The 21,224-nt window shown below is 38.5% G+C and overlaps 1 protein-coding gene across 1 annotated transcript; it reads right to left on the bottom strand.

Moving 5' to 3' along the window:
* Positions 1 to 3,460: 3,460 nt before the first annotated feature.
* Positions 3,461 to 19,751, bottom strand: LOC101477209 (polymeric immunoglobulin receptor). The gene is made up of 15 exons (XM_004539068.4): positions 19,698 to 19,751; positions 19,165 to 19,491; positions 18,542 to 18,862; positions 18,141 to 18,437; positions 17,113 to 17,199; positions 16,756 to 16,854; positions 16,591 to 16,667; positions 14,748 to 14,805; positions 11,057 to 11,383; positions 9,589 to 9,909; positions 9,184 to 9,483; positions 8,415 to 8,513; positions 7,989 to 8,090; positions 7,836 to 7,912; positions 3,461 to 3,999 (listed from the first exon to the last, which is right to left on the bottom strand). Exons 1-15 carry the CDS (start codon positions 19,732 to 19,734, stop codon positions 3,856 to 3,858), a joined length of 2,673 nt encoding a protein of 890 aa, XP_004539125.3. The 5' UTR covers positions 19,735 to 19,751; the 3' UTR covers positions 3,461 to 3,855.
* Positions 19,752 to 21,224: the final 1,473 nt, after the last annotated feature.

The following is a 21,224-nucleotide window of genomic DNA, read 5'->3' as shown; positions in this document are numbered from 1 at the left end:
GCCATGTTATAAAAGCAAGTCCAGTGGTCCCTCGTTTATCACGGGAGTTGCGTTCTAAAAATAACCCGCAATAGGTTAAATCCGCAAAGTAGCCAGCTTTATTTTTTTACAATTATCATAGATGTTTTAAGGCTGTAAAACCACACTTTAGACAGTTTTCTAAGACAGGCATGAACATTTTCACACTTTTCTTGTTTAAACACTCTCAAACTTCAAATTTTCATAGAAAAATAAGTCCAGTATTATGGAATGAAACCAAAGATCAAACCCTGTTTTCAGGTCCAGACCATGAGTATAGAGCAGCTGCCAGAGAATGCAACATTAATGAATCAATGGTACGGAAGTAGAGGAAGCAAGAAGAGTGAGTTGAGTAAAGTTTGCCTTATCTGACTGTTTTGTTTCACTTAATGCACCTTCTGGTCCGAAAAATACGGTAACTTCTAACTTCTTTAGCATGTCCAGAAGTCCAACTTTTTGTGCAATGGTTAGCATCTTCCTCTGCCTCTTAGGTGCTACCGTAGGTGCCTTTGACTGTGCAAAACATTTCATCGACATTATTGTGTTTGTGGGGGAGAAAACTTACAAATATACAGTACAGCACTTCAGAGTCACACTGCTAGGGATCGAAGATTTATGTAAATTTGACAAGCTGGACACATTCTGCACTGTGCAGAAGACACGGCGTGAAGGAGGCTGATTGACAATGGTCTACAGCCGATCAGGGCGCAGAACACAATGCGCTGTAAAAAAGTCCCCCCCAAAAAACAAGCATGCAAAATTGCACAAAAAAAAATCAGTGAAACAGAGAGGCCGTGAAAGGTGAACCGCATTATAGCGAGAGACCACTGTAATCCTTTACCAGTTATGTTTTGATTTACTGTACATTTATATGTATGTATATATGTCTTTTATATGTGATTTTTTTCTTGACTACAAATTTGGAATGCTTTATTTACCTGGTGCTAATTTCAGCTTCACTTCAGTGTAGATATCTTGTCCTGTTCTGGTCACTCCACACCAGTATTTCCCAGCGTCCTCAGATGTAAGATCAGAGATGGTCACTGTGAAGGTGCGTGCCTTTTTGTCATCACAGGCTGAGTATTTGGGGTTTTTTTGTTGTGATGTTGTAATAAGAACATCATTGTCACCACAGACATCCTTACACAGGTACTTCTCATAAGACTCATAACCGTGACCATAAGTGCAGGAAACATTTACCTTCCCCCCCACATATCCAGTCACAAGTATCACCCCTCCTGCACTGGTCACACATCCCAGAGCAACTGTAAAGTAAAGAAATTATAAAAAAATTATATAATTGTTTATTTTTTCATGTCAACATTCATGAATAATAATACAATTCCTAAGTCCAATAAAGGGTGTGTTATGTTGTTTTTTTTTAGCTCTTTAAACAACTTACTGCAGAGGGTGAAGAGCAGGTTTCGAAGTCTCCACATCTTCGCTTTGGCTCATCAAAACAGAAACTTGACAGGAAGTACTCTTAATACTAAGAAATATTTTGCATGCAGTGGGGAAGCCTATCAGCACAGAGGGGACTACACATTATTAGGTGGCTGCGTATTTTAAAACGTGTAAAATGGCTGATATGTGCCACCTTATGGTGAACACGTCTCATAAACAGCACTGTTCAGTTTAAAGTCTTGTGCTAAATAAAAAATATTTAAATGTATTTATAAAACTTTGCTTATATAATCAAAACTAACATCACTGGCTAAAAGCTCTGAGTGTTATATCGTATTATTATAACTTATTCATTAATATAAAACCAGCAATTTTCTTTTGTAATTAAAAACTTATCTGCTGATTTTTGTTCTCTTTTAATTAATTTCTTAGTTACTGTTTGGTCAATAAGCCAGGAATTTGTACAAATACAACTGTCCCTGTATTTGGTAAAGCAGCTAACTAGTCCTATCAGATGATACTAATGTAGTAAAATTGATCAGTTTTAAGTTTAAAGTTATGAAAATACAAAAATAAATGCTGCAACTATGAACTTCGCTGCAGCACTTTACAATGCACCAATGTCGCAAACTTTCTTAACATACCCGTAAACACAAACTGTCAATTACTGAGTCAAGCGAACCCATACAATGAAGCCACTTAAGCCATTTTGTCGCAATAGCTTGGAAAGAAAAAATAAAACTGGCTGTTAACAGTTTTCATATGTTTCAAAATTACTAAGTAGAGATTGACAGACTATTCGTTTATTTTTCTATTATTGATAAAGTAACTTCTTAAGTATAAGTAGTTGAAAAATACATCAATCCATTTTCTCTCTCTCTCCCTCTCACGCACACACAAACACACACTAAATACCAGTTGGAGTTGATGGGTGTGACAGGTGTGGTGACACCAAAACAGATGTCTTGACTGTGTTTTTGGTGTTGGAGCACAGTTGCTCAGGAAGTCTGTGTTTAAGTTTTGGTGAGTAAAATTCTACTATTTTATTCGTCTGTTGTGTAGCAACAGGTGTGAGTTTGATCTGCATGGGTGATAGCATTGGCTGATAGCTTAAGTCAGTGTGTATGACTGAATATTACACATGTGATCAACATTTTCATGAATACAGAGATTATTCAGTCCCTCTCAGATAGGTTATTATCAGTGTCTGCCTGTCATACTGCATCCATTTGGAATTATATTTAGCTTTCTGTTTTTATGCAGTGAGCACAAACCACAACAGATTTGTTCATTGATAAATTTTAGGTGACTTTCCCCTTTAGCAACTTGACACATCTGAATGTAGCGTGAAAACTGTGCTTTTATTTTTCCATTTTAAAGTCTTCAGTCTCCCTTGTGATGTGCTTACCACGACTGCCATTTCCGAATTTCATGGAAAGATTTATCGAAAAAGAGGAACATGTTTATTTTTGTCATGTTTGTTTCTGTCTGGAAAGTCCAAAATGTTCACACAAGAATATAGAATAAAGTTATTTTTGCTCTTACTAAAAGGTCCATAACCTATTATTTGATGTGATCCATCAAATCCTATGTTTAGTGTGTTTAACTGTAATTAGTGATTAAAAAAGGTTATAACATTAAGTATGGCATTTCTAAGAATATCAAAACATAAAAATTAAAGTTTTTCAATAAATATGCACGAATCTTAATACCTGTTAACAAGTTATGCAATCTGAAATCTTGTCTCAATTTCTGCAACACAATTACTGTATTTGGTGTTAAGCTAAAACAGCACCAGCAGAGGGCTCAGTGTGACACACTAAGCAGTGACACTAAAACCATTTTTTTGAAGTGGTTTCTGGCTTGTCTGAAGGAAAAAAAACCTACTACTCTTTTGCCCTCATTGGACAGTTATATGACATCTTATGAAGAATTGCACCCTGATTGTTTGCTTTTTTTTTCTGTAAAATCGTATCCATTATCCAGCTCCATTTGCAACAAACAGAAAAAAGCATCATAAAATGAAAACTCCAAACTGTAACCTTTTATGTTTTACTGCTCTATTTAAATCCAAATACTTTGAATGACCAGAATGTAACAATGTTGCAGCTCAAATAAGGCAGAAACAGTTAAACATATTGTTGAACTTATTACTATATGAAACAACATTAGATTTCATTTTGCTTGCTATTTATTTACTTTGCTCTCATCTTAGTAATTTAGTTTGAGTTTTTCCACAACGTCAGAAAAAACACTAAACAATAAAAATTAAGCTATAAAAACAAGTCAAGCTACACACGCATAAAGAGCTTTTCAGTGTGACAAAGAGAAGGCTGTTCATTAAAATTTGTTGTTCAACAGTTAAAGAGAAATCAAACAAGTTAAAATCTATATAGGTGAAACCCACATTTTGACATGAAATGCATACTCTGTTTATCTTCTGTGGAAATTTTCATTACAGTAAACTTCTTCAGATGTTGTGAAGTTTTCATAGTCTGGTTCATCTTCACCTGCATCGTCATAGTTGTTACAGGCACTCTGTTGTTTGTACCTCACAACTTCTTCATTTCCGTAGATCTATTCAGAGACCAATGAACAACACATGATGTTATGTCATTTTTTAAAGCAAACATTTTTTAACAATTTGAATTCTGATAGAAAAATTACAAAAACAGATGATGCTTCAAATATTGCTGCAAATAAATTACATAGTTTAGTTTTAAGGTCAAAAGAATTTTAAAAATCTCAAATTAGATGCTTTTCACACATTGTAAGCTAAACCACATAGACAGTGTAAAGTTCGGCTCTCTAAGTGTAGCCTGTGGGCCAGTGGCTGTCCTCAATAACATTTCATGCTACCCCCAAATACTTCAATGAGCGAATGCGCTATATTTCTTTAGTCAATGGTTAATTTCACACTACAGAAGTGCAAAACCAACCAAGGGAGAACTTCTCTTTTTTTCCCTCTTCTGTTTTAACATCTTAGCTAATTATATCTCCCTAAAACTGTTAAGTATTGCTGATCACTGGTTGTTCGCTTACTCACTCACTAAGTTTGTCCAATCTGTCTATGTGGGTTAATTGGCACTCAGCCATCGTACATTTTGAGAATTCCTGCCACAATTTGTGTCATCTAATCACTATCATGCGGTTTCTTTATGGTAATGAAGAACAGATCGAAAAGCGTTTAAGTGATGATGGTGATTTTGAATGTGATAACTTCCTCATTTTATCATATATTAGTACTGAATAGTAACATTGTGGGACCGGAGGGTGTGTTCCAACTACAGGGGGGATCACACTCCTCAGCCTCCCTGGGAAAGTCTATGCCAGGGTGCTGGAAAGGAGAGTTCGTCCGTTAGTCGAACCTCGGATACAGGAGGAACAATGCGGTTTTCGTCCAGGTCGCGGAACACTGGACCAGCTCTTTATCCTCTCCAGGATACTTGAGGGTGCATGGGAGTTTGCCCAACCAGTCTACATGTGTTTTGTAGACTTGGAGAAGGCATTCGACTGTGTCCCTCGGGGTGTCCTGTGGGAGGTGTTGCGGGAATATGGGGTGTCTGGCCCATTGCTACGGGCCATTCGATCCCTATACAACCGTTGCAAGAGCTTGGTTCGCATTGCTGGCAATAAGTCGGACTCGTTCCCGGTGGGTGATGGGCTCCGCCAGGGCTGCCCTTTGTCTCCGGTTCTGTTCATAATTTTTATGGACAGGATTTCTAGGCGCAGCCAAGTGGCGGAGGGCTTTCGCTTTGGTGGCCTCAGAATCTCATCTCTGATTTTTGCAGATGATGTGGTTCTGTTGGCTTCATCGGGTGAGGGCCTCCAGCTCGCACTGGAACGGTTCGCAGCCGAGTGTGAAGCAGCGGGAATGAGGATCAGCACCTCCAAATCTGAGGCCATGGTTCTCAGCCGGAAAAGGGTGGAGTGCCCACTCCGGGTCGGGGATGAGTTCCTGCCCCAAGTGGAGGAGTTCAAGTATCTCGGGGTCTTGTTCGCGAGTGATGGGAGAAGGAAGCCGGAGATCGACAGACGGATTGGGGCTGCAGCTGCAGTAATGCGGACGCTGCACCGGTCCGTCGTGGTGAAGAGGGAGCTGAGTGTAAAAGCGAAGCTCTCAATTTACCGGTCGATCTACGTCCCTACCCTGACCTATGGCCACGAGCTGTGGGTAGTGACCGAAAGAACGAGATCGCGGATACAAGCGGCAGAAATGAGCTTCCTCCGAAGGGTGGCTGGCCTCTCCCTTAGAGATAGGGTGAGAAGTTCGGCCATCCGGGAGGGGCTCAGAGTAGAGCAGCTGCTGCTCCACATCGAAAGGAGCCAGCTGAGGTGGTTCGGGCATCTGACAAGGATGCCCGCTGGGCGCCTCCTGGGTGAGGTGTTCCAGGCATGTCCCACCGGGAGGAGGCCCCGGGGCAGACCCAGGACACGCTGGAGAGATTATATCTCTCGGCTGGCCTGGGAACGCCTTGGTATTCCCCCGGATAAGCTGGAGGAGGTGGCTGGGGAGAGGGAGGTCTGGGCCTCTTTGCTTAGGCTGCTGCCCCCGCGACCCGGCCCTGGACAAAGCGGATGAAGATGGATGGATGGATAGTAACATTGTGGATGAATCTGAATGAAAGATTCAAACATCAGTTTGCTATCAGTAAAATAACAAAAACCATGAATAATAAAAGCTGATTTGGTATATCGTGAAACTCTACCTGATCATTGTTGGGATTGGGATCATTATCATGCTGACAAATGACCTTTTGTTAGAATTATTTCCAGATGGTATTGAACGATAGATCAAAATCTGATGGTGATTTTCTGTGTTCATAATTCCATCAATGTTAATAAGATCCCAAAGACCACTTGTTTGAATTCAGCCCCAAACAACAACAGAGAGTACTGTTGTACTGTTCTCTCCGTACCTCCCCTGCACCTACTGATGACAGTTTGAAACACATTCATAATTTTCTTATAAAATTTATCATCCCATAAGACTTATAGTCACTAATTGTCAGTCCAGTTCTTGGATAATTTGGCATACCTCTGCCTTTTCTGTTTCCTTCGATTGAGAATGACTTCTTGACAGGCTCACCCCATGAGTTTGATGCATTTTTTATGCTTCTGTGATCAGTGTTGGGGAGTAACGGAATACATGTACCACCGTTACGTATTTAAAATACAAAATATGAGTAACTGTATTCCGTTACAGTTACCGTTTAAAAAGGTGGTATTCAGAATACAGTTACTTTGTTGAAATAAATGGATTACACTGCGGTACTTTCCTGTTTGATATTGTTGCGGGTCAGGACTGTTTGGGTTTTGTTTGACAGCTACGTTCTGTTGTTCCAGGCGGCAGCGTTACGGTTGCCATGGTTACAGGGCGACGCTCTCTCTCTCTCTCTGCGACTGTGTGTTTCCTGGGTGAGAGAGCGCCTTTTCGTTGTTGTTGTGCTAAGCTAACAGGCAGAATGCTACAAGCATAGCTCTAAAGAATGTAGCATCATGGGCAGTGTAGTCCGTGTTGCAGGGAGAATGGACTGCCATACACATTATGTGTCTGTGAGCGCGAGGAAAAAGGGGAGTGGAAAGGTACGAGTTGTCATCGAGCAAAAACGGGAGCTGGAAGCATGTAAATATAATAATAACCACTTCAGCCGAGAAGAGTGCCTGACGAGCCCAGTTGTAAGTAAGCTATTAAGACTCGACTGTACACCGTGTTCGTGTTTTCCTCCGAAAACAATAAGTTCCGTTGGAGCAGCCTTTCAACGCCTCTCTCTGTCTCTGGCAAGCAGAGTTGACTCACACAACAAAGTAAAGCTATTTTTCGGCTACGAGCCAACAGGGACCCCGCCGTATTAGTCAGAGGTCCCTTTACTACAGTTCGGAGTCGCGGACCTTCAGTAATAGTAATAAATCACACAGCAATAGTACATTCACGTTGTTGTAAAAAGCATGATAATATATTAAGTAATCCAAAGTATTCAGAATACGTTACTGTCATTGAGTAACGTAACGGAATACGTTACAGAATACATTTTGGGGCATGTAATCTGTATTCTGTAATGGAATACATTTTAAAAGTAACCTTCCCAACACTGTCTGTGATTCACGGGTCAATGTTAGGTGGCTTAACGATAATATTAAAAACATTTACTGTGAAAATAGTCAGATAAAGGGATTGGACTGAGAAGGAGGGAAAAAGCAGCCAGTGTCTGAGGAAGATTTCATAAAGACTTTTAAGATTCAGAAAGCCCGAAGAACTTTCAAAAATTACAAGAAATGAGGGATAGCTCAAGACGTTTGCACAGTACTGTACTGAACTCATTTAAGAAAAATAAAACATTGCTTGTTTGTACATAGTGAGACTTGTCATAGATAGAGCACACTGTTAAGGCTTTGGACTTTAGTTTCCTTACGTTATTTTCTGCACCAGCCGTCACTTCCTCTAAACCTTCTTCGTTCTCTGCATTTCTGTTCATGACAGCTTTACCGTCTGAAAACACACAGCATAAAACATGGTTGTGTTCTTTTTGCATGCACATTTGAGTACATTTGCCCATAAAATATACCTTTTACTTTCTGATGTTTGCATTGATAAACTGTAACCACGAGGGCACATATCAGTAGCAGCAGCACAGCGGGCACAGCATAAACCACATACTGCCCTGCATCTGAAAAGCAGAAACCAAAACAGAACCCAGTAAAAGTACAGACTTCCTTTTTACACTAAGACAAGTTGAACTGTGGGCTCAGATGGTAGTTTTCTTTTTATATCTATTTTTTTTAATCTATTAATAAAACATAGACCCTCTGCTGTTTTGACACTCATTTTACCATGGTCTACATTCACTCCCAGGGGACTTGCTGAAACTGTACTCAAAAAACTATAACTATTTCCAATTGTAACCATAAAGTACGTTATCTCTCCATAAGCTATCTCACATAACTGATCAACAGTACAGCACACACTAAAAGACACATTGTATACACTGTACCTTTATTAGGTCTATTTTGAGTTGTAGTTTTATTGTGTGTTGTAGTTTTTCCTGGAATTTCCATTGTGGAAGGTACAGTGCTGGTGTGCTGTGGAGACACTGTTGAAGAAAAAGACTTTCAATGTTCTTAGAAACTTCATCATAATACAATAATCTATTTTAAATTGAGTGAACAGTTTCAGAGAGATCCAGATTGGCTTTCACTCTTAAACTATTCACTTACCTGAAATCAGATTCTTTGTTTGTCAATTTATACATTAAAATAGTCAGTAGACCACTTAACATCTATGGTTTTATATTTAGATATATAGTTTAGTGGAACACTGATTAAAATGATTTAAATACAGAATATAAATATTTGGTTTTCCTGTTTTTTTCCCTCTCTGCTCTATGAACTTTAATAATTACCTTTAACCTCCAGCATTCACTTTTAGCTCATATAACTAAGTACAGAATCAGAAATGGCACTGGAGTGTTTGTAAACTTTTATTAACCAGATAATCTTAGAAAATTTTTTAACAAATAAGCTACATAAAGATTAAAAACTTCAAATGATAGTTTGGTGTTAGGGTAAAAATATGACTTCTAAAAAGTAGTTCACTCTGGTTGTGTTAAGTTGCTGGACTGCACCAACCTCTTGTTCTATGTTTGGCACTACAAAAAAACTGAACCACCATGCACAGTCTATATTTACACACTGGGCTGCAAAAAAGGATGTTACTTACAGCTCTGGCCATTTTATTTTTGTGTACACAAGTATTCATCTCACCAACTGACAGCTGAATCTTAACATGGTTTCCAACTCTCCATTGTGAGTCTGACCCACACCAGTATGTCCCAGCATCATCCGCTTGTATCTTTGTGATCGTCACTGAGAAAGAGTTGGAATAAATATCATCTCGTAGTGTGAGTCTGCTTTCAATCATCGCCATGTCTCTGCAGCTGTTGCGGTGGTCTCCTTTACAGAGGAACTTCCTGTTATTTTGATTTTGTGAAGGATAAGGGCACTGCAGAGTTAATGGATGCCCTGCAGTACCTGTTACTTTAGTTGACTTGACGCAGCACCACTCTGCCAGATTGAAAGAGACAAATAATTTAAAGAGTTTCTTAGAGAGCCTTTTAGAAGAAATTATTTCCTTTTTGTTAGTGTAATTATGTAATTATAACCTCACACCTTTGACCTTCAGCTCAACAGCAGAGAAAACATCCAGGTCAGAGTTTCTTTGGACACCACAGAGGTATGACCCTGAATCACTTTGAGTCAAATTGCTAATGGCCACTGTAAACTTTCTTAACATTTTTTCATCATCAAGTCTGAATCGTCGATTTTCTCTGTTGTTAGAGGTGATTAGTGCCTGCTGCAGACATGTGGAGGGCAGGTTTCCTCTGCAGATGTACTTGAAGTTGTTCTGATACTGAGAGTCATATGGACAACTGATGGACTCAGAGTATCCCTCATAACTTTGGACTGTAGTCACAGTGTCACAGCATCTGTCTGTCAAGAAGGTAAAGAGCATCAGAAAAGAAAAGAATAGAGAATAGAGATATGATATTTTATATTCAACATGCTGCAACAAGTACATTTTAAACAAACCAAACATAATTGCTATATCTGATACCCAGCTCTATCAATGATAGATCTTAATAATTAGTTAAACTGTAGGAATGTCATAAAGACATAATGTCTTTACTAGGGATGGGTATTGATAAGATTTTCACGATTCCGATTCCATTTTCGATTCTGTTTAACGATTCGATTCTTTATCGATTCTCTTATCGATTCTCTTTAAAAAAGGAGAACACTAAGGTCGAATAGCTTAGAACTTTGTTTTATATCTTCTCTTTGAACAAGATAGGAGTAACATGGCCTTACAAACCCGACAGTGAGATCTTAAGAGATCCACAGCCTACGGCTCTTCAATGTGGTGTCACAGGGTCCCCAGGAAAAAAAATTGTAAATGTAAAATAATAAAATAAATATTCTTCTGTAGCAATAACAAAGTATAACATAAATTATTCAGTAGCAATTACACAAGAATATCCAGTAATGTCCCTGCCTACAATTAAACACATTCACTTACCGAAAATCATCTGCTGTGGCAAATGGGTGCAAGCCTTTTACCACAAACTTAGTCACTGCTCGGTGACATTCGTCTATCCTGGCCTGAAAGGAGACGCTACCAGTAGACTGCAGCGACAACTGCCAGCATCTGAGCCAGCCAGACCATCCGTTCTCATGAAATATAACCAAACTTTTGAGCGTTTGAGCCATTTAGGCGCCGTGTTTCCTGCCAGGTAAATGGCGTTCTGCAACGTGGTGACGTCATTCGGGGCGACTGGAATCGATAAGGGAATCGTTTGCAAAAATGGCAAACAATTCCAAGGAATTGAAACAGTGGGAACCGGTTCTCAACAAGAACCGGGTTACGATACCCATCCCTAGTCTTTACTATACAATGTAAAGTACCTTGAGGAGACTGGTTTTTGTGACCTAGCACTATATAAATAAAATTAAGTAAAGTCAAGTAATTGTTTACCAGTTACATTTTATCTGTTCTCACCTTTAAGCTCTACAATCATGAACATCTTCTATATATGAATTTTACTCAACTATAATTCATTTTTTGGAAGTCCCTGTTTACCTGGCACTAATTTCAGCTCAACTTCAGTGTAGATATCTTTTCCATTTCTGGTCACTCCACACCAGTATTTCCCAGCATCCTCAGAATGAAGATCAGAGATGGTCGTTGTGAAGATTCGTGCTGTTTTGTCATCATGGATCCTGTATTTGTTTTTCCTTGATTCCGATGTTGTAACAAGAACATCACTGTCACCACAGTTGTTCTTACACAGATACTTCTCATAAGACTCGTAACCCTCATCATAGGAACAGGAAACTTTAACTATACTCCCCACATATCCAGTCACATGGATCACCCCTACTGCACTGGTCACACACCTCAGAACAACTGTAACGTAAAGAAAATATAAAGATCATTGTTTTGTTTTTTTTGTTTTTTCCATTTAGGCATTCAAGCTAGTATTGTTACTGCTCTGTAAAGAAAAGAAAAAATCAGGAGTAGTATTTAAGTACACAATTAGTCTAGATTTATCTTTAGTCTTCATCTTTTTTACTAATGTACTCATTAAAATAACTCACTGCAGATGGTCAACAGCAGGTTTTGAAAGCTCCACATCTTTGCTTTGCTTCATAGAAATAAAAACTTAAGAGGAAATCCTGTGAATAAATGACGCCCATAGAAGTTATAGATGCAGAAGACTTTCACTTCTGCATTTTGAGCAATTTTTTTTAGTCCTTGCACAATTGCATTTTTAATGTGGAAACTCTTGTCATTTAGACTGATTAGACTGGTAGTAAATAAACTGACTTTTTTCTTGTGAATTATTTGTGTGAGTATTATTCTGAGGTTTACACTAAAAACAGTTCCTATGAAGTTGGTAAATGTAACATAGCATTTTATTTTCCTTCGACTGAGGGGCACTACAGCCTAATATCATAAAACAGGACAATAACTGAACAAATATTCACTAATGTTAGATTGTGTTAAAATCATTTTGGATTTATGTGCAAGATCCACTTTGAAGGTTAAGAGCACAAGTTACCATGGTGCAGTGGCAGGACTGAAGGAAAAGCCAGAGTCCAGAAACAAAACAAAACAAAAATTGTCCTGGAGCTCTCCTTGGCCATAAAACAAGACACAGGTTTGAAACACAATAAAACAGCAAGAAATACTCAGTCCTTCAATACAAAATGTTCAGGCGGCCAGCGCGGCAACTAGAAGAGGCTGCCCAGGCCGCAGTGCAAAACTCAGGGGTGAGACCAGTAGCTGCAGACAAAGGAAGTCTGGAGGTCAGCCACGAGGCCAGTGGGAGAGACAAAGTAGATCTGGAGGCCAGTGACAGAGATGGCTGGCAAAAGAGAAAGCCTTCAAAGCCTGCCATCAAAGAGACTTGGCCTCCTGCAACATGGAAGCCTTGAGTGCTGGTTCTAGGTGCCTAGGAAAACCAGGTGCTGGCTCCTCTGGGTCCAACACATCCTGGTGGAACCGGACCCACTGGCTCAAGCTCAGACTGCTAAGGTGCTGGTTGCTGTGTTGGCATGATGGACTGAGTGGATGTTTTAGTGGTGGATAAGCTAGCTGGCACAGGGACTGAATATCCCAGAAACTTAAAAAATTACTACATAGGAGTGAGGTCGCAGTGTTTAGAGTCACAATTATTCTTCTCTTTGTCAAACAGGTGTGCTCAGAATGTGGTTTTGCTACTTTGCTCACTTTATACTTATGTTGCTACTTTAATTTAATTTAATTTAATTTGTGGTTTTGCACAATTTCAGTGCAGATAATTAATTCTAAGCAATAAAAAATACTGTGAAGGCTTGTGTCCATCCCCTTGATTACGATACTGCATTACAAGCATACTTGTCATCACAATCATTTGCATAGATACTTCTCTATGCAAGACTCATAACCGTGATCATAGGCGAAGGAGCTTTTTTCTACTCTTTTCTTCTAAAACACATAGATTTATGTACGTAATCTATATTTATTTTTCATTTTCATCTCTCTTCTTCTCTACTTCTTAAGCCATTTAAACAACTTCTTGCAGAGTGTGATCAGCAGGAAGTCTCCACATCTTGGTTTCTGTTCATCAAAACAGAAACTTAAAATGAACTATTGTTAGAATATTACACACACAGTAGGAAAGCCTAGACTATCATCACAGAGGGCAGTGGACATTATTAGTTGGTCTTCCGATGAAAGCGATTTAAAAAAATTTTAAATGGATGACTTGTGCCACTTAGTGGTGAAAGAAGTACTCACACACTTCACATAATCAGTACTTTTAAAGTGGTGATATCTTGTGATACTTTATTGATCCCATCCATCCCATCCATCTTCATCCGCTTTATCAGAGACCGGGTCGCGGGGGCAGCAGCCTAAGCAAAGGTCCCATCCTTTATTGATCCCACAAGGAAATAAAACATTTTTGTGATACAGCACCAAAATAAAGAAAAAAAGTTCATGTACTACAGGCACATATTGGGGATATTATCGTGAGAAAGTGGAAAAAGTTACATTATCCAAATGTCAAGGGATCAAGGTGCAAGCAAGATTCAAACACAGGACTCCAAGTCGAAGGCAATGCATCTATTTACAGGGAAATAGACAGAACTCCAAAAGGGTCAAAACAGTAGCAAGAGCACAATCTCATCAAAGGCTTTCCACACACTCCAAAAAATTTCCAATCCTCTGGCTCATTCCGCACAAGGCCAGCTCACCATTCTGTGTGAGGGAATTTTCCAGCCAAAATCTGAGCATAAGGAAAAGGCAGGTCAGGGCCTCTTATACAGTACATGTAATAAAAGGTCAGGAGCCAACGGAGTGGTCAGGACAGGTTTTAGCTGGGAGACATGGAAAACACTGTGAATGTTTTCCATGTCTCCCAGCTAAAACCTGTTCTGACCACTCTGTTGGCTCCTGACCTTTCATGTTCTAGGGTAACTTTTACTGGGCAGAGACAAGTTTAATCAAAGATGGACAAAGATGATTTCAGCAGCAAGGGAATCACTAATGTACTTTTCCATTACTTCTCTTTCAGGTCTTGACAACCTGTACAGTCGGCTAGTGAGCACAGTTGCCCCGGGTAATAGGTTGATAATATAACTGTAAGACGGAGAAGTAGAGTTTCATTAGAAAGCAGAGTTGGGCTTATCCCCTTGTTTTACACAGTATTACTGTTCAGGTAACCGTGCAAGTACCTGTGGTGGCTTTAGTCGCTGTTTTTTTCCATCCTGAAGTCAACAACCATCTCTTTTGTTTTGCTGACAGTCACAAGGAAGTAATTTTTACTTGCTCTGTTTCAAGTCAATTACCTGGAAATCACAGACCCTGAAAATGTGGCAGTTTTTGGTAAAATAGGGCAAAACAACCAAGTTTCATTTTTCTTTGCTGATTTATTCACTTGACACTCATGTTTACATTTGACATTTGAGGCTTTTCACAGAATGAGAAAATCAGTGCAGATTATGTTGTTAACACTAAGCAATAAACATGAGAATAGAGACAACAGCAAAGGAGTAAGAAGTGAAGCTATATATGCATAAAAAGCAGTTATTTCACATGGTAACACAGAGTCCGTGAGAAAGCTGATTATTCTAAGATTTCTTGGCATTAAAGAAAAATTCAACAGGATAATCTCTATACAGGTGAGATCCACTGTTTGACCCCAAATGCATGTTCTGTTTATCTGTTATTGGCTTCATGGACATTTTTATTCAGGTAGATTTCTTCTATTTTCATAGTTTGGTTCATCTCTGTTGTCTGGACGTCTCCTCCTTACACATCACAACTTCTTGATTTCCATGAATCTATTCAGAGACCAATGAACAACACATCATCATGTGTTGTTAATATCTTTCCTACGTTAGCACCACTGTCAAATTAAGATTATTGTCTTGTCATCTACAGCAGTGAATACAACAGTAAAACCACATCTATGCACACTCAATATGAAGACTTCAGCGGAATTATAATAAAAGTCTGTGTGGTGTATCTGTGTGTGCATTAACTGACACACGATAATCCAACATTTTGAACACCTCTGGCTCATACAGTTCCTCCAATTTCAAGGTGAGCACCAAAGTTTATTATAATCCAATCACTATCCGTGATAAATGTTAACAGTTATTGCCTGCTTCTGATTCATTGTATTCAATAATGGTTACAAATACATTACATAATACTATGATGTGATAGTAATGATGACGATTTGAAATTTTATTACTTCATTTTATACTACGTTTGTGTTGAACATTGAAATTCATTGTGAGTTCTTGGCTTAAACATAAAAAAATGTTTTGTGAGGCCTTTTAAGCAGCAAATGGGCCAAGGGGGCTCAACAAACAGATTCTTTTTCTTGAAATACTCAGGCACAAAAACCGAACTGAAAAGAAGTAAGCAGCCAGTGTTCAAAAAAAATTCTGGAGAACTTTAAATGTGACAGAAGTCTGGATACTTGGGAACAGAGATGGGCAGTAACGTGTTACTGTAATCCATTTACTTTTTTCAAGTAACGAGTACAGTAAGGGATTACTATTGCAAAAATGGTAATTAGATTACCGTTACTTTCCCGGAAGCACGCTGCGTTACTGCGTTACTAAAACCGTGATTTTTTGCCATGTCTCATGACAGTGACGTAAGCGAGTGCGACGTTCGTGACAACAGAGTATGAGCGTGCAGCGTTTAAAGCGTGGAAGTACTGACCTTACTTTGAGTTTGATTCCATAAAAAGTGACAAAAACATTAGTGTCCTTGTGAGTGGGAAGAAAACTTCTTTTAACAGCGAAAAAAAAAAACCCCTAAACTTCAAAGCAAGCACCGAGTGCGCAACGACGTAATGTGAAATTCACAGAGAAACTCGCGGATTCTTCCACTGACCGCTGCGGTACACCTACACCAGGGCAAAACTTCGCCTGCCCTACTCCTGCTTTACAGGGGAAAATAGAGCAACAGGACCGCTGAGTCTTTGACTTTATTTATTTTATTTATTTTCTGCTGTGTTTTACTTGCATCTATTTGAAAGAGTGAGTGTAAACACAAAAAAATATTTTATTTTATGTGCTGGAATGTGCAGAAAATAGGTTTAAATGTTAAACTAATTTCTTCCAGTCAGAGAATGTTGCATATAATTAAATTTTTTGCTTGATGCATAAAGTTAAAAGGTTAAAACTAATAAAACAAGTTTTAAAAAGGGACTTTTCCATTTGATTACATTTTGTATGATGGATTATGCAGAAAAAGTAGAATTGGGCTGAAAGATTTATCACCTGTTCAGGTTGTCATGTTTTTAAAAAGTAACTAAGTAATTAATTAATTAATTACTTTTGAAAATAAGTAATCAGTAAAGTAACGGGATTACGTTTTTGGGGAAGTAACCAGTAATTAGTTACTGATTACTTTTTTCAAGTAACTTGACCAACACTGGTTGGGAAGCAAAATACACAGAAGTTGCGGGGTGGCTCAAGACTTTTGCACAGTACTGCACTGATCGCAGCTAACAATAAAATAAATTTGTTGCATTATTCCATTTGTTTATAATAAGGCTTGTTATATATAGAGGACACTCTTAAGGTTTTGGACTTTAGTTTTCTTACGTTATTTTTTGCTGCATCTGTCACTTCCTCTAAAGCGTCTTCATTTTGTGCATTTTTGTTCATGACAACTTCATCTTCTGAAAACATAAAGCATAAAACATGGTTATCCTCTTTTTCCATGGACATTTAAGTACATTTTTGCATGCATGTGAATGCAAAATATACCTTTTACTTTCTGATGTTTGCACTTATGAACTATAAATGCAAAAACACACATCAGTAGCAGCAGGGGAGGAACAGTGTAAACCACATAGTGTCTTGCATCTGAAAAGCAGAAAGAAAAAACAGAACGGAGTAAAAATATAAACATCCTGAAACATTCACACTTTCAGGGACACACAACAGAACTGTGAGCTCAGGGGATACTTTTTGGGATTTACTAGTGCGCACACCCACAGCAGTTGTGACACTCGGGATCATTTTGGTATGACTTACATTCACTACTTTCCAAAAAATAACCATAACTCACAACACTGATCGTCAGAAGTACACACTGAAAGATACTTATTGTATATACTGTACTTTTAATAGGATTACTGGGAATTTGTGTTGACATTTTTCCAAGCGTTTCCACTGCAGAAGGTAGAGTGCTGGTGTGCTGGAGAAAGACTGTTGGAGAAAAATACTCTTAGCAACTTTATTTTAATACATCAATCTTATTTCAGTTGTGTGAATAGTTTCAGTGTCCTGACAGCCATCCCCATCAGAACCGTAGAGCTGCAGTTATTTTGGCTCACTCTGACACTTTTCACAAATTACCCCCGTGTTTCATAATGTATACATATAAAAGTGATCGTGTTTTTATTTTTAATCATTTTTACATGTTTTTATTTTTTTTTTATCTACAGTAGACCGGGGTTGGTTGTCACATTGCTTGTTACTGTCACATTAGGTATTGGTATTTTAATAATATGGCTAAATAGGACTTCTGGGAGGCTGTGTCTCTACTGAAGCCAGCAAGAAGACAGCTTCACATGTTTTGTTTGTTTTTTTAAATTCTCTTCAAATATTTTTATTGTGAAGCACGAATAACAATTACAAATCGCCCCATTGGCTGACGTTGCTTCCTTTTTACAGTTTTGTCATCAAGAAAGGGGCAAAGCAAACAAGCAAACAAAAAACCCCAAAACAAACCAGAACAACAAAAACAAAACACACAACCAAGACAGTGGAAAGTAACAAAAAGGGTGGTCAAAACAAACGAACGAACGAACGAACGAACGAACGAACAAACAGAAAAAACAAAACAAAAAGTAAAGAAGAAAAAAACCTTCCTCCCCACACCCTTCCCTTATCCCAGAGTGCTATCAGCTTATTTTAACCAATGGTGAAGTCCACAGACTAGCTCTCATTTGTTCATAGTTTCCAGGTACTCAATGAGTGGCCTCCAAATCTGATCAAAGTCCTCCAGTTTAGTTGGCAGTTTTCTAATAATTCACACCACAAACAATAGAACCAGCATGCACAGACTATGTTTAAACAGTTAATGTGGACTGAAAAAAAGATGTAATTCTGTTAATTTTATTTTCATTTAAATGTTTTCATCTCACCAACTGAAAGCTGAATCTTGGTGTAGTTTCCAGGCCTCCTCTCTGAGTCTGACCCACACCAGTATGTCCCAGCATCTGCTTCTTCCAACTTTGTGATCACCACAGAGAAAGAGCTGAAAGAACCATTACCTTCAAGTTGGAACCGGCTTTGATTGGTTATGTCTTTGCAGCTGTTGAGCTGCTCTCCCTTGCAGAGGAACTTCCCTTTGTCCTGATGTTGTGGAGGATAAGGACACTGCAAAGATAGAGGCTGTCCTACAGTACCTTTTATTTTAATTGACTTGACACAGCACCACTCTGTGGAGAGTGAAAGAGAAAAATATTCAAATCTATTAAAGACTCTTTTAGAGGAAAGTGTTTCCTTTCAGCTGATTTAATTAAATATTATTATAACCTCTCACCTTTGACCTTCAGCTCAACAGCAGAGAAAACATCCAGCTCAGAGTTTCTTTTAACACCACAGAGGTATGATCCTGAATCATTTTTGGTCAAACTGCTAATGTTTACTGTGAATGTTCCTAACAGTTTGTCATCGTCAAGTCTGAATCGTCCATTTTGTTTGTTGTCAGAGGTGATCAGTGCCTGCTGCAGACATGTGGAGGGCCGATTTCCTCTGCAGATGTACTTCGGGTTGTTCTGGTACCGAGACTCGTATGGACAAACGATGGACTCAGAGAATCCCTCATAACTTTCAATTTTGGTCACAGTGTCACAGCAGCTGTCTGTTGAAAATGCAGACGGCATCAGAAAATGTGTTACAGCCACAGAACAGATATGATGATTATATTTAGGTTGCTGCAACGAGATTTTCTGTATGGGATGTTAAGAAAAAATCAACCAAACTGAACCATATATCGCATCAGTATTATCAGGTCATATTTACAACAGAAAAAATAAATAATCTTTTGCCAGTTACGTTTTTATCTGTTGTCACCTTTTACCCTTTACAGTCACAAATGTCTCTTATATATGATTTTGACTTGAATTCAAATAACTACATTTTGAGAAGAATTATTTTATTCACCTTGCGCTAACTTCAGCTCGACTTCAGTGTAGATATCTTTTCCATTTCTGGTCACCCCACACCAGTATTTCCCAGCATCCTCAGAATGAAGATCAGAGATGGTTGTTGTGAAGATTCGTGCTGTTTTGTCATCATTGATCCTGTATTTGTTTTTCCTTGATTCCGATGTTGTAACAAGAACATCACTGTCACCACAATCGTTCTTACACAGATACTTCTCATAAGACTCATAACCCTCATCATAGGAGCAGGAAACGTTAGCCTCTCTCCCCACATATCCAGTCACATGGATCACCCCTACTGCACTGGTCACACATCTCAGAGCGACTGTAAAGAAAAGACAGTATAAAAAAATATTGTTTATTTTGTCACATCAACATTTATAATAGCATTGTTACTGCTGCATAAACAAAGGGCTGAGATCAACAGAAGGCATTGTGTTCTGCTCTGCACTACCGAAACGTATTTACAGATTAATCTACATCTACGTTTGGTCTTCATCTGTTTACTATCTACTCATTTAAATGACTTACTGCAGATGGTGAATAGCAGGTTTTGAAGGATCCCCATCTTTGCTTTGCTTTGTAGAAATAGAAACCTGACAAGAAATATTCTGAAAATGTCACACCCACAGTTTGATTTCCTGAATGTCATGGCAATGCCAAAACCTTTAACTTCTGCATTTAGGTCACGTTCTTTTATACTCTTTACTCTTTTTTTATGTGAAAATTGTTAAGCCGGTAAGGAAGAAAAGGCTTTTCTCTGATTAACTGAGTGTACGCATCATGTCTGAGGTTTAATCTGAAAATGTATTTTTAATTCAGTTGTTAAATTTAACGCAGGGTTTTGTTATCCTGTCACATAGAGGCACTACAATCTAATATGAGAAAGCAGGACAATGATTGATCAATATTCAAAAATTTTTCATTGCATTAAAATTGGCCCAGATTTGTATACTATACAGGATTTGCTTAAAAGGCTTTGAGCATTAGTTACCATGGCAATACAAAACCCATGTAACACCAAAGTTACCTGTATGAGCCATAATCCTGCATTGTGGTACAGGCCTTCTTTAAAAATAAACTTTATTAACAATTTTTTGTATCAGCATATTTCGCATTGCTATCAGATGTTATTGACACCTATGTATCTGCATAAACTGCAAATGTGAAACTCCTTTTTCTGCATCACTTTTCAGCTACCAAACTCTTCTTCTCAGTTTTATGAAAAGTCAAATCATCTGACGAGCCATCCCATCCTCCTGACGCAGGGAAAAAACTTTGACCGGACAAGAACTAGAGTTCCCTGTTACACCACTTAACCCTGTATGAACATGGGGCATTTGTTTTAATGGCTTGTGGCAGAACCTGGACAGACTGCCGGTGGCATGCTGCTTTGCCGGTTTTCTCTTTCCCTGCTCCTCAGTTTTCCACCTTGACTCTACAGAATGTAGCTTTGCGGCCTCAAAAACAGGTGTTAGAACAAAGTCAATAACTTAAGTCTGGTAAACATCTTTGCTAAAAAATTAAAGAAGTGAATGGAGGAACCATCGTTCTGACTGTGCAATTTTTGGCTGGTCACAAGTAGGGTGGCTCCTTCTCACTGTTGTTATTGTTGTTTCTCAGTTTTCTCTTTCACCATTTCTTGTTTGTCAGCCTTAGTTAAAGGTTCATTGCCTTAATGCTGGGCAGATTTACTGGAAGGGTCACCAATGGAACATTTACAGTTTCACTTCCTTTACCCCAAATTCCCTTAAAACTTTGAATTTTATTCATGTAATAACATTTTACTGTCTTTATTATTTTAATATAGCACAAAGTTCATCAAGGTTTGTACAAACATAGTTGGTAGAAACATCCTCTAAAGAACGTTTTACTTTTTTTACTTTGAGTACATTTCGGAGCCTGTACTTTTCACTTATACTCGAGTAAAGAAGTTGAATCAGTGCTTCAACCTTTACTGGAGTATTCTAAAGACTAGTACCTGTATTTCTACTTAAGTGCAGAATGTCTGTACTTATGCCACCTCTGGCCCTTCCTTCAAAGGCATTTTAACATTTG

Source organism: Maylandia zebra, linkage group LG6 (assembly GCF_041146795.1).
Source record: "Maylandia zebra isolate NMK-2024a linkage group LG6, Mzebra_GT3a, whole genome shotgun sequence".
Lineage (NCBI taxonomy): Eukaryota > Metazoa > Chordata > Actinopteri > Cichliformes > Cichlidae > Maylandia > Maylandia zebra.
This window is presented reverse-complemented; position numbering and strand designations above follow the sequence as displayed.

Bases quoted from the DNA above. Each gene is read 5' to 3' on its own strand.
- LOC101477209 (XM_004539068.4), bottom strand. From the start codon at position 19,734: ATGGGGATCCTTCAAAACCTGCTATTCACCATCTGCA. The intron at 19,492-19,697 runs GTAAGTCATTTA...TTTTCTTTACAG, and splicing joins CCTGCTATTCACCATCTGCA to TCGCTCTGAGATGTGTGACC. The intron at 4,000-7,835 runs GTAAGGAAACTA...GTCTCTGAATAG, and splicing joins CGGCTGGTGCAGAAAATAAC to ATCTACGGAAATGAAGAAGT.